The 14,619-nt window shown below is 44.9% G+C and overlaps 1 protein-coding gene across 2 annotated transcripts in view; it reads right to left on the bottom strand.

Annotated features, from left to right (window-relative positions):
- Positions 1-386: 386 nt before the first annotated feature.
- Positions 387-14,619, bottom strand: part of LOC144934562 (actin-related protein 3) — a 37,326-nt gene continuing 23,093 nt past the window's right edge. For both annotated transcript variants that reach the window (XM_078860487.1, XM_078860488.1), the window contains exons 10-13: positions 14,405-14,497; positions 10,394-10,519; positions 5,701-5,784; positions 387-4,526 (exon numbers count right to left, since the gene is read on the bottom strand). In XM_078860487.1, coding sequence (XP_078716613.1) covers positions 4,431-4,526; positions 5,701-5,784; positions 10,394-10,519; positions 14,405-14,497 — 399 coding nt within the window. In that variant the 3' untranslated portion in view covers positions 387-4,430. The remainder of the gene's footprint in view (positions 4,527-5,700; positions 5,785-10,393; positions 10,520-14,404; positions 14,498-14,619) is intronic.

Raw genomic sequence — 14,619 nt, 5'->3', positions numbered from 1 at the left:
TCATTGCTTATTTTTTTAAGTGAATATTTTACCTATCGGTTATGTTTGTTGTTCTTCATGTGGGGTCACCTCAAATCCGTTGTTTACAAAACTCTAGCAAGAACCCCGAGTGAATTGAGACGAAACATAAGTGGTGAATGTTCAAAGATTACACCATTGTAAACTTTAAAAAGTCCTAAATTCAGCTCAAAATAGAATTCATGTGTGCATTAACGTTAATGGCAGTCAGTTTGAACATTTGTTTAAATAAATACAATAACCCTGCGTGTCCAGACGTTCGGACCACCATGTATATAGACATAGGGTGGAGTGGTGGCCATGTGGTTGGCACACTCTCTGCTGTGGAACCGGCGGCTCGAGTTCGATTCCAGGCCATAACAAAGTGCTGTAAATTATCGTTTTTTTATTGTGAGATGACACCAACAATGATGGAAACCTGGAAAGATGTTTATTAGAATTGTTATACATATGTATAGAGACGCAGGACACAGAAGACATATATACACTGCAATGATTAATCACACATATATCGCATCACAGTGAAATAGTAAAAAAAAGCACATTAGTTTAGCAATCCATCCCCCTCCCAAAAGGGCAGCACGTGTAACAGTAATATTTTAAAGTTGCAATCAAATTCTAGACTAATTCACCAACTCAATGATTGTTACATTCTGCAACATTATATTTTTTACCACATTAATTAAGCCTTTTATTTTTTGTTGTTGCAAGATTACACTTTTTGTGCTGTTCGCATTTTCCCCATAAAGCATTGGGTGGGGAAAAAATACAATTATCTTCGTATCCACCAAAGCAGCCTTTTAAAGAAACTCCCCCCCCCACCGGCCCCCTCCACCAAGATGTATTTATGCAAAAAAATCAACATCAGTGATTGTAATATAAATATTTACATGCAAATGCAATCAGCGCACAGTTGTATGTTTTTATTGCCATTGGGCAGTAGCAGTTGCGATAAAAAATAAACGTAGTTATCCTGCTGCTGCTGTTTCTGCTGCGGGGCAAACAGCAACACGAACCATCTGCAGTCAGTCGGAGAAACGGGGCCGTCATAAGCCGGCGAATCCCAATCGCTTCATTGAAAAAGGAAGTTGAAGAGGTGTTATTATTATTATTATTTTCACCTACGTGACTTTACCGAAAGAACCAAAGAGTCGTAGGAGAAGAAGTGCTCTGCCCGTCGTATACCAGCAACCCGGCATGAGGTGGCTGACCACAGCAGCGTCCTAGTGAAGTCATGAACAGCCACGGCCATCATCGGATGGAAAAGACAACATTACTTTGCCGCTGTGCAAGGCGCTAACTCTTTGCATTACAACTGAAACAATCTTAATCTGGACGCAAGTGTGTGCAGTGGGATTTCTCGGGGAACTCTTGCATTGGCTTTGATATCCATACATAAAACAAATGCTAAACATCGTAAGCAAGCAATGTTTCTTGATATAAAAAAAAAACATCTCCACACTTAATGAGGTTTTTTCGGGAAACGGCATTTGTTAAGAAACTATTTAATAATTCAGCTGTAAAGTATTAATGAGGTTTAGAAAATGTCAGCAAGAATTTTAACGCCACTGACAGTAAGCTCCAGTTTTAATACCGAATTAACATGCAAGGGGTTTGATTAATAGATTTAGTTTTCGTTATTACCATGTTTAGCATGGTAACAGCATTGAATTGCTTTGAACTGCAGGACACATACGTAGATAAAAACTGCAACAAGTTGTCGGTTTGTTAACCTTGCCATAAACAGTAAAATCGGCATTCTGCAGTTTGACATAATGAGTGCAAGTGACATCTAAATAGTGCCAGCACGTGGTTAACCACGTGATGTTCTGATCATGCCTCATTTAGGGTGCCTTAGTTCGGCTCATTAGGTTTGGATCAACTCTACGAAATGACTTCAACCCTACAAAACAGCAAGAAAACACCCTCTGCTGAGTATAACGAAGTACATCACCATTGCAACATGGTACAATGCCAAACAGGAATGGAATTGACCAAACACGGCAATCAATGCAGGTCACTCCTGAAAAAAAAATATCTGGAGACTCAACGGGGGCTTTTCCTGGATACGTAATTTGCAATGTTGACATAAGCGAATGTTGACTAAATGCTCATAAGCTGCAGCTCGTATGTAGGGGAGGCATGTAACGATTCGCATCTCAGATGCAACACATTGCCACGATCCGGGGGTCACGATTTGATTCAAGTGTCAATTGTTTGTATGTATATAAAGTGAGAGCAGCTCTACCATGGCTGCAGGAGTCACACAAAACCAATTACATACAACACATACGAAATGACAATAATCCATGCCGACACGTACGGTTCGTTGCGCACGTCGCAAAACGATCAATCGGTCCAAGTCCACGAATCGATGCGTCGTTGCGCGCCGGAGCGTCAAGTTTACACGCGAGCCAAGTCGCAGCGGTCAAGTTCAGCGGACTGCGGCGACCGAACTGCATCGGTGAAGGGGCGCGCAGCCAAGTGCTGATGAGAACGCCGAGGGCTTGGCTGGCAACACGGAACCGCCACACCTACCCGCGCTGCATTTTTCTCATTATCGAACGCAGCACAGACATGTTAATGTCCAGCTATCTCTCCGCAGCCCCGTAGGGCTCGCGAGTGGTTGGGAACTAGGTCAGCGTGTTTGCCTCTTGTATAATCCGGTGAAAACTTTCTTACAACAGCCCATCTAAAGCCATTTGTCTGCGAGACCACATCGCCACTACTCCCTCAGCCCCAACACGAGCCGAGGAAATGGCATTGCACACCCATCCATTCCTCCAGCAATATTAGACTGATATGGCTCAATGAACACTGATTAAAACACATTTATTTATTCATTTTTTGCCAAAAAAAACCGTGTACAATTTCAGGCGCCCTGGAGCTTTTTTTTTTTTGCAAATTCACAAGATAATCTGGATTGTTTGCAGAAGATAATTTCATTCATGCCCGAAAAACCCCAGCTTTCGATAGATTTTTTCCCCTTCATTTCCAAAGGTTGCTCTGGTCAAATTCGCGATGATGTGTATTGTATTATCACTCATCATAACTCAATGACTATCCCCGCTCAATCCACTATAAAACCAACCTGTCAACCTGCAACCCACCAAGACGTACAGCTTGGTGGTGGTGCTGGTGGCGCGGCATGGTTAGCCGGTTCGTTTAGCGCTTGGGACGGCGGAGAGAAGACAAATGAAATCCGGAGCATCAAGTTCATGTTCATCTTTAAAATGTTAACGCAACACGACACTCTAAAAGTTTACTCTCATTCCAAGACCGCCACACCCAAGACACATATTGCATACATTTTTTTTATACATACGAAAATAACGGATGACGAGGTTTCAAAGTTTGCCACAAAAAAATGTGCACATTCCACGTCACTGTCAGGCAGAATAGAAGGGGAAATTATTTCACAATGTATAGACGTTCAACAATGATACACTTGGGCACTGAAAACCAATGGCAAGAGAGGGCCTTGATATATATATTGTTTAATTCCTTCGCAAATTCAGAATTTTCAGAATACAACAACGAATTGTGTGTGCAGCGGGCATAACAATTTGAAGGAAATCCAATATTCAAACTTTTTGGGATATTTCTATTTCAAACGCTTGCGATAGGTTTTCAATCCCAGACTCTGTGGCAAAGGCTTGCAGCACCATAATTTGATGTAGGCTATTGTGGTTTCTGTACATTCCAGCCACCAATTCATCATCATTATTCTTGAATACTGGTCCACAATGGGCACAGTTCATGCGGACTGCCAAAACACATTCTCGGCATTCCCATTTGCACGTAGCATCTGCCGGCCCAGCGCCGTAACCGTGAGCGCACATGATCGAAACCCTGGGTTAGTGTGAGAGCTCAAACTCACGAGTCTATCGAGCACAGCTCAAACGGCTAGGAGAGCCATCAAAGAACTTGCGATGAGAGGAAAATGGGGAGAAATAAAACTCATTTTGCGTCAACCTTTTTAATGAATCAAAAAAACAACATTTAGAAAATACGAATAATAATTATTTTTGTAAAAACGTAAGCATATGCAAAAATTTTAATGGGACAGTATTATGTTTATTTCAAACACGTTTTTATTGCGTGATGTGATTCAAATCGAACCTGATCCTAACAAGTAAAAAAAAAAGGACTCGGATCAAACATAACCAAATGCAATGGCATGTGTTTGCTGACGGCAACAAAAGATATATATATAAACTGTATATATATGAACTGGACAGTGCATTGCTGTTTTTATTTTTCATGGAGCGTCTGCCAAAGATGCATTCCTGTCCCCGTGTGCACTTGCAAGGCAGCTTGCAGAGCCCCAGATGTGCGAGTATGTGCGAGCGAGCGAGCAAGCGTGCGTGCGTGAGAGCGTGAGTGCGTGAGTGGAGCTCTGATGCCACCCGTTAGGACATGACGCCAAAAACCGGGTTGTGGCGACAGATGCTGGGCCCGTACTCCTCATAGTCCTTCTTGGTGTGGCAGACCTGGTAAAACTCGGGCTGGAGGAGGAGGGGAGATGCAGAGACAGCAGGGTGGGGGGGGGGGGAAGTGTTTGGGAGGTTACTAAACACATTTTTTTTTATTTTACCAGGTAAGGCCCACTGAGCTATAATCGCTCTTTTTCAAACGCAACTTGGCCACAAATGATAGCTCAATGAAGTGGCTTATCACGTGCAAATTTTGAGAAGCCAAATAATTTAAAACGAATGTTTCTAAATGCGGAGGGAAAAACCGGAGGACACGGGAGGAAAAATCCACGCAAGAACATGCCAACTCTAAATATACGGCGTTGGGGTCATGGTGGAACCCATGCCCTCCTGCATACCAGGTGAGGGAGATAACATCTCACTACCACGGCGTGGGATGCGTGGTTGGGCAGGACAGCAGAGGACAGAGAAACCCAAGAGGGAAACGAGTCAGGAATACCGCAGCACAAAGGGCAGTGAGAAAGACGAATCAATGGGCAGATGTTGCTTTATGTGAAATACATTTTGCACCGCATTATTCGCAGGCTGCTGTAATGAATGGGTTGCTAATAGAGCTCAGCAGATGGGAAGGGACTGTAACCGATACGTCCTGCATGCTCGCCATAAATTAATTAATATTACACAGAGCCTTAAAAAAATCCTGACAAGGATCTTGCAAAAAGCATAGCTCATTGCTTTTTTAAGTTGCTATTCGAACAGACTTTCCATGAATACAAATCATCATGAAAGAACAAATAGTTTAATTTGCTCTGTACATTCTCAGCACCGAGAGACAAACAAAACCAATGGGCGAAACAGACGAGGGCAAACATTCCAAGAGTTACACAATCATTTACAGCGTTTTGTCAATCTACTGCTGGATGAAGGCCTCCACAAACGGTGTGTATCATCGGGGGTTGTCTGGCCACATCTCACCAGGCCGCTCAGTGTAGTTTGGTGAAGGGGCATCCAGGACAGACCACTCTCTCCATTGACGTTAACCGTGGCCAAGAATGAAACTCAGGTAATCAGAGTTCATACCGCAGTGCGCTAACGACGGCGCCACCATGACCCCACATTTCGACAATAAAAATTGAAAAGTCACAAAAAAACATGAGTTAAAGAGTGAAAATGAACTGATATTTTGCCCCAGGGTGCTGTGTATGCAACAATATCAACAGTGTGTGCGGATTGGCAAGGCACTTACGGTGGAAGCCAGCATCGAACCTCCGAACCACACGGCGTAGCGCTGCATGTGATGGGTAACTACTTGCACATCGATCGGTTTTGGCTGCGGGAGAAATGCATTAATATTTTATACATAGACAAACCACGGCACGCACAGCTAAGGTATACGCCAAAACACCGCCCAGTGCCACCCGCGGGCCGGCATTACGAGCCGCGGCTAACCCCCAAAATGGCTTTTTAATTAGCTTGCTCCGTTTCTATTTTTAACCCCCCCCCACCCCTTCTTTGTTCTTCCATTGGAGGGTATATTTATTTATTATGAAATGAAATCAATGTCGTGCTTCTCGGTGACAGACTCACTTACTGCAGTGGTCTTTACAGAAGCCGCTCAGAATTAATTTATTTTAAATGGACATCTTAAGTGTAATTTAATATTGCAAACAAGGACATCGCTCTGCTTACCGTGCTGTGTACTGCATATGAATGCACATGCATGCGCATACACGCAGACACACACACACGGGGCGGTAGTTCACATATTTAGGAATAGAATAAAAAAATTGCAAACTTGTAGTTTTACATCTTAGTGTATAACTATTTACCCCCCTCAAAATGTAACCATTCGGAGTTGTGATACGATTCAAGAAGATATATTTTTTTAAATTGCAGTCCAATGTTGCGACTCTCGTGTCTGCTGGGGAACGGGGTGGGGGGGTCACGGGAACTCATTGCATGCAACATATCCGTATAGAAAAATAACGGATTCTCAGCAGCACAATCCGATTAATTTGCTTCAACCGTAACCGATTTTAATCTATGAATTGATGCATCAGTATACCACTAAATAGTTTAACACCAAAGACGGACACTGCTACGCGTGCTTTTAGATGCACTTCTGCGGCTCTTCCTTGCAATATTAGAAAGCCACTGGAGCTATGCACTTTTAAATAGAGGTTGAAAACACATTTCTTTAGAACGTCTTTTTGTCTTTAGTTTGTTATAATTCCCCCGTACATCCGATTAGCAAGGTTAGCTACTACAGTTTGAAAAAAATCAGCATACATACACCCGTCACAACGTGCGATTAGATGGTACTTTCAATGAAGCCTGATAATAGGTGGGCGAGTTATTGCACAGTGCCTGATCCAAAAACCCTTTTGATTTAGATGTCCTGAAAGACACAAAACACCGATAAAAGCCCAATGACTTGACACCGACTTACAAATTTAAGAATAAGATTTCTGTTTGTCTGAGAAATTTGAAATAGATTTCTGGAAGGTCGATTATATTTATTATTTTGGTGCCTGAGAAGAACAAAACCCGCATTGTTCGTCGTGAACGCAGCAACGCTAATGAAATGTAATTCTAGTGCGTCATAATGCTGACAGCAAAATCATGGTGACGGAGCTGGGAAAGAATGGCAACAAGCTGGAAAACAATCATGTGGCTATTAGCTCAATATATTGGCTTCATTGAAAAGTCAATATTACATTATAATAAAAATTGAGCAAACAATGCATCAAATTTTTGCAGTAAGCTTGGAAACATTAAGATTTATCACACATTCGTTCACTTGGGGACCGACCGCAGAGCAATTTCATATATATACACACGCACACAAAGATCCCCCGTATAGCCTGAACAGACTGTTGGGGCAAGTGCTGTTAGCGAGCACCACGGCACACGAGGGGGTGGGTGGCCAGCACCACGCCTGGCCGCCTTTGTCTCCCAAGTGGCGATGTTTACACACCGCACCAGGTACTCATTTGAGACCGAGTCACCCTAGGGGAGGCCCAGATAATCGTCACTTGTGCTGGCCGTGAGCGGGAATCAAACTCGGCCCACAGGGTTTCATAGCGCAGCAAGCTCACCGCGACACTACCGCTTCCCACACACACACACATATGCGCACGCGCAAACAACAAGCCACCTTACAAAATGGCCTGCTATATAAAGGCATCTCTAAATATAGATTTTGTCCCTTGTTTATTTTATGCCAGCACAGAGACTCATCTCTATTTTTCAGGCAGCGAAGTCAGTTTAAATCTAAGTGTTATTACTGTTTGTCCGTGTGGGAAGATGCATTAGGGTGGACTGCCCTCCCGTGCAAATGCACACCCAATACTCTCTGTGCCAAGGAAAGCTTTACAAAAATAACCACTTTTTCCATTACAACGAAATGCTAACTGCTCGTGTTAGTAGCCAGTGCCGATTTCCTGCTTCGTGTATGGCCGCAGAATGCTAATAGCGGACTGAATGAATTACTTTACATGTGTTTAAATGAGGCGAATTATTCCTTTCTTTGTAATGCAATAATCCGATAGTGAAATAATACCCAGCCATCTACAAAATTAATTGCTGGTGTGGCAGTCCTCTGCCTTTTTATTTAATTTTGCCCAAGCTGTGGTGGATAATAGATACACACTGGGCACAGCAGCGTAAGCCTGTGACATCCAGGGCTTTTATAGGCAAGGGTTGGTGGATCGTGCAGACTTGTGAAACTTCCAAATCAGCTGGGCCACCATGTGGCCAAATGACAGTGAACCAAATGCATTAGTTAATGCATTTGTACGAACCGTGGCGTGATATCTAATCGTACGCCTGCACTTTCCATAGATACTACAATAATCTTGCACATACAAGATACTTGTTGTAAAGCAAATGGCCAAACGTCGAAATGGAAGACGGTGCTCAAGTATCGGAGGGGCTTTCCTGAATGAATAAATGAAGGGTATCTTTGAAAACTTTATAACCCACAAAAGGCTCAATGTCCAAAACGTGTGGATATGTTGAGAATGGGTCCAATAAGTGGATGGAGTGAATTGTTATGTTTCATGTGTGGTCTATGGGGAGACGATAAAATAAAAATAATGAAAAGTAGTATTGTAAAGTGTTTCAAGAATGCCCCTCAAGTGACAGGGGCGGTGGAGGCGATGCACGCACGCCTGTAATCAAGCGCTATGCAGTCGATGGTTGGTGGACCGCACAAATGTTCTGAAACTATCTTCCTGTGGACGTTGAGAAGGTGCCATACCCTGGCTTCCAGAAGGCAGTACAGGAGAGTGCAACTTATATAATCTGTCCCTTTTTTGTATGGGATAGTGTACTGCCCCCTTCACAAGCGTGAAATCTCTCTGGGAGCTTCGGGGTCTCCCCACATGTATTAACAATCATTAATTTGATGAAAACATCTGAATATATAGAGGACCACAGCGCTTTGGCAATTGTTGGTAGCGCTGGCTCACCCCCTTGGCTGCCTTGTCTGTGGTTTCTCAGCCAATTAAATTCAATCGAAAAATGTAAGATCCAATATAATACAAAACATTATTACTGTGGTATGTCTGCCTCCCCCCAAATGATATTGCAAATGCAATATTGGTGGCATATAAAGAGACAAAGAACTTTAAATTGAGGAAATGCTCCACGCTGATTTACAGAGCAACAATGGAAGAAGGAAATCACAGAACTACTTTGAAAGTAATATCAATCGGACTCTTTACGCACACCAGGGACACACCTGTTTTATGTGCTGCACGGAATGTTCATCGCATGAAAAACCAAATCTCCTTTAATCCTCTCAGCTGGAACATACCGAATTATGCAAAAACACCCACCTTATTATCATGGGTTTGTTTCTGTGCAGTGAACTGGCTGAGACTACCAACTTGCTAAAAAAAGGCCAGATGATGACCCTGGGGTCAGAGAACACTGAGACGGCAATGCTGAGAACCTGGGTTCGAATCCAGATTGCCATCCATGATGGAACAAAGATCTCAAGTGAGCTGACCGACTCATCCCAATTACCAATAACTAGGGAACACATTCCATGTTCAATTTAGTGCTTCACTTAATTTGGCAAATGTTTAATCTCTGAAAGTTGAAAACTAAGATTTTGGTTTGAATGCCATGCAATGTACAAAACTACATAGCGGAGTGTGTGGAAAAGGGCAACACAACAAATGTGGATTGTTATTGTTATTACACTTGTTCGCCCAGGAAAGCCAAACTTGCAACTCTTTTTCAGGACGGTCCTGCCAATTGTTTTGCAGCTGTAGGCGACGTTGTTATGAGTAACCCCACCTTAGTAATTTGCATTGGGATGTTAGGCCAATACCAGTTACAATGTTTCTTAGTATCTATTGGCATCTCAGAAGTAGCCCTGAAATATATTCTTCCATGGGCCATTCTCCACCACAAGGTGATGTGATACTCTTTAAGAATTCTAAACGGACACTTCACCCATGTGACAAGACGCCGATAACACAATTGGAATACAATTGGTGAAAACGTCCAAAAATAATAAGGAATCCATTTGAATCACGGGTGGCTGAAACCTAAATTCAAACCCAGGATTCTCAGTGGTGCTCGCTCAATGCTCTTACAGCGATTAGCCACTTGAACCATCCAGCTACCTCAGCAGGTGTGTGTGTTTGTACTTGCCTGTGTGAGCATGTGTGTGTGGAGGTGATTTGACTTGCGGATGACTGGTACAAGCATTGTTAAGATCGACCTCCGTGGTGGATGCTACTGGGCAGTATCATCCTTCAAGAGCATCGCGAAAGAGCGATGCTCACAGCAATGAATGGATTTGCCGGCCAGTCAAAACGTCACTTCCTGCCAGAGTAACTTTCGACACTTCACATGGCCTCAAGGTACACCAATCCTGGCACAAGCGGCTGTTGTTGTTGCTGTGTTTGTGTGAGCGGCGGTACCTTGATGCGACCGCCACTGAGTTCCTCGCTGATCCGGAGCCGGCTGTCGACCGTGCGCTTGAGGTCACGCTGCAGTCGCCGTCCAAAGTCACGGAACATGGTGGAGCCTCCGGACAAGACCACATTCTGCATGCAACCACATGCACAAAGATTGGGAGAAGTGCTGTTAGCAGGCGACGATAGGCGCTGGTACGGTTGCATGAGGTGGGTGTGGTCGGCACCACACCCAGCCACCTGTGCGTCTCCCCACTTCTAATACTTTTGCACCCGTACCCGGCACTCATTTCAGAATGAGTCGACCAAATGGCGGTCGAGGATAAGTTCAGGTACGACTTTCCACCGATTTTATTCATCGTCGACAGTCGAACGTAAAAGGTCCACAGCATAGTGCAGGGTTCTTGAGATATGCGTTCCAGTGGGCCACAGAATAAACTTATCATTTGCCGGTGGGTGACGTGACATAATATCTCATGTAACTACTACTCTGTATCTCTTGCCTCGAGGTCTCTCATCTCTCTCTCTCATGTTTATCTTGATTTCACCTCACTAATCTGTTTCTCTTCAAGTCCCGGTGAGCCATATCCCTGTGTGGGCCATAGCTTGGCAGGCCACTCCAAAGGCCTTCATGGGTCAGATGTGGCCTGAGGGCCTCCGACTGAAAAACCCTGCTGTCGTACAACAGCCACAGTCACAGTTTCTCATTATGTGCAACCACAAAGACAAATATTCCGCCCCCCCACGCGTTTCACCTTAACTGTTGGGGCAAGTGCTGTTAGCAGAAGCACCTATGAAGGCGGGTGCAACCACACATTCACACACACAACAGCAGCAGCAGCAACTGCTGCCGTTTACCAGCAAGTGGAGAATACATCACCAAGTTGCTTGTACCAGGCTAGGCGGAATTTTCAGCCACGTGGAGTGCTGAAGACATGCTTGCAAGAGGTTCGGTAAGTGTTTCAAGCGTTATGGGTTAACTAGCAGGGGTGACTGAAAGACAAGCCTGTGTGTAATAAACGTAGTGCCTGGGCCCCACATTGTTAGAAATCATTGCCTGTAACATACTGTATATAGCACATTGTGAACAATGTTCAGGAATGCATGCGTTTAATATTTAAAGATACCTTCGAATGGTCTATTGACATACGCCGTTGATTTATTGATAATATTAGGGTAGGACTCAACAACGGTTTAATGAGTCCACAACGTTCTGAGATGACCTGGTACAGGTCAAAATAGGTTCACAGTGACCTTAATTGACACAAACACTCCTGAAAAACACCAATTCGGAAGGACCATAGGCAGATAAATATGTATTGCTATCCTTCAGCAATTAAACAAACCCTTAGCCTAGTTATGTTCATAAACATAATTCTCCACTTGCGAATGAACACAATACAAAAACAACCGTGCGACACATACAAAAGACAAAGAACCCCCATATAAAGTATCATCGGGCAGGTGCTGTTTGCGAGCTCCTATTAAGGCTTGCAAGGTGCAGGAGGTGGTGATTTGGCCAGTACCAAACCCGGTGGTCACCTTCCCCCACCCCCCCCCAGCATTTTGTCCACGCACCACACAAGGACGCGTCTAGGACCGAGTCGACCCAGGAAAAGCCCTGACCATGTAGTCGAGACAGGCTGCTCGGGCAAATGCTGTTAAGCGAGTACTTGCAAAGGCCGAAATGCCACATGAGGGCATCGGTGGCGAGCGCAATGCCTGGCAGTTGACTCTCACCAGTGGTGATGTTTACACACTAAACCAGGTACTCATTTGCGGCTGAGTTGACCTAGCGAGGAGGCTTAAAGACAGTTTCATATATTCGTCACCGATGTTTGCTGCGAGTGGAAATCGAACTCATGTCGCCGAGTTTGTGGTGCACTGCACCACCACTCCCCACACACGCATACACACACACACACACGCTCTCACCGGTTACTGTGGAGTCACTTAAGGGGGGGGGGTGTAATTGGAAAGAGAGCTGATGTCAGGAGCACACGGCTGCCGGTGAACCCGAATCAGGACAGGGGATTTGTCGAGCCCTCGCCAAGAAAAGCAGTCAATTGGAGGCCCATGGGACATTTTTAATTGGACAGAAATTAACCTGGGTCGCCAGAAATATTAATGTGTAGATGCATCGGCCAAGGCGTGTGCATGGGACAGAGTAATGTTTAAAGCGCCGCACTATTTTAGGCGGTCTTCCAGGGCTTGCAGGTGGTGGGGTTGGGGTTGAATTTCCTTGCGCATTTCAGCTGAACCAAATGACCCAAATAAAACACCTCGCGCGCATACGGCAACGCCGGGCCCTCATTTAACCTTGCAGGAGTTTAAATGCAGCGGGAAAACTTTGAATGCATGGAATATATCAGGCAGGAGGGCGCGTGTACGGCACACACAGATCTGGAGAATCGGGAGCATGTGGGAGATATGGCGAGGTTCCCACTGCATGGCTATCCCTGTTTTTGGGTTGTAACGCGCACTGTTCATGTTCAACGTTTCGCTCCGTGTGCCGAGAGGTTTTCTTTCTTTCAGGAATTAAAAAAAACCGTTAGCTGTATTAGCCATTTGCTAATACAGCTAACGGTGGCTGTGTTAGTAAATGTAACTCAGAGTCGAAAATAACTGCTAACATAGGTAGGTAGGGAGGGAACATCACAGCCAGTTATGATCTAAATTGGTTAATAACGTACTTCCAATTGTAATGTGAGGATAAATCCGGCTCACTGACGTATTGCAACTCGTCATGATGATTGGCTCTGCCGGTCCTGGTCTATAGCCAATGGGGGGAAGCCTAGGGGCGTGGCCCTGACGTAATGGAAAGGTGACAGCTGTAAGTAGAGGATTGGTTCTGCTGGCTTTGGCCACAGTCAATGAGGAGATGAGTCAAGGGCGTGGTCCCGGGAGCTTACAAGGGAGCCTGGAATATTCCATGGAGGCTAACCAGGATTGGTGGAAACGTACCACGTGACCCGGGTATTAAATAGGGGTGGAGACAAATGACACGTGGTCTGAACGGGAACGAACAGAGGAAGGGGGCCACGCGGGAGCGGGGCTCCGGGTTGCCACGTGGCGGTGCGTCTCTCTCTATCTATCCCTCTCACGCTGCCTGTCAGCTGCGTGAAGGAAAGCTGTAATACAAGTTGAATAAAATACGGATTCCAGAAGTCGCCTCAACGACCTTCATTACACAATGATTGCTCAGTTTGTACCCATCTTCTCGGTTGAAATTGTGTCTGTGTTTTTATATCTGGATGGCTTCATGAACGAATCTTTGCTGATAGCCAGTGGGCTTGCAAAGTACCCTCGTCTTGGCAAAATCAATTTCGTGTGTGCCCACAGTGTTAAAATAATGATCAGCCACGGCTGAGGTATTAGTCCAGTCGTGTTTCAGACCTGCCTTATGTTCACGAACCCGCTCAGAGACATGTCGCTTAGTTCCCCAATGTAACAGTTGCCGCAGACACAGCTTAGTTTGTAGACACCGGGGAATTGCATGTCAGGGATCACATCCTTCATAAATGGGATCAAATCACGAATTTTATGTACTGTGTTGAATTGTACCTGGATCTTGTTTGGTCATGATTGTTAGAAATCTATTTGGTGACCCCTGCTATGTATGGCAATATTTGATCTATCTACATTGCTTTACCGAAACACCCAAAGAATATAAGAACTATAATACTTATATTTTACTAGGAAAGGCGCACTCAGCTATTTGCTCTTTTTCAGACACGACCTGGTCACAAATTACATTTACAGCAGCCAAATACTCTGGAGGCATGTCGATTCTAAATGTGCAGGGAAAAACCGGAGGACCCAGATAAATATCTACGCAACCATGCAGAGAATATGCAAACTCCAAATATACAGGCGTCAGGGTTTGGATCGAACCCATGACCTCCGGTACACCAGGCGATGTAGTTAACATCTCGCCACTGTGGCACCCATTCTCCGGGGTGGTTCCCCGCTGCGCCGCAGCCAAATCGCTCACAGGGGCCGTGTGGAAGCACGAACCTTGTACAGAGGCCGGCGCACGTCGATGGGGCAGTTCTGGATGACATCGTCCACAACCTCAGAGATGGGCTGCGTGAAGTCGGGGTTGCAGAACTGTGGGGAGAGGAGGGGGAAGGGTAGGGGGGTCAGCGACCGGCGATAGCGTCATTCAACCCTGGATAATCCGTACGCCAGGGTCAACACACATCTAGACCCGCTGCCTTTTTTACAAGCAA

Source organism: Lampetra fluviatilis, chromosome 10, assembly GCF_964198595.1.
Source record: "Lampetra fluviatilis chromosome 10, kcLamFluv1.1, whole genome shotgun sequence".
In the NCBI taxonomy this organism is placed as follows: Eukaryota; Metazoa; Chordata; class Hyperoartia; order Petromyzontiformes; family Petromyzontidae; genus Lampetra; species Lampetra fluviatilis.
This window is presented reverse-complemented; position numbering and strand designations above follow the sequence as displayed.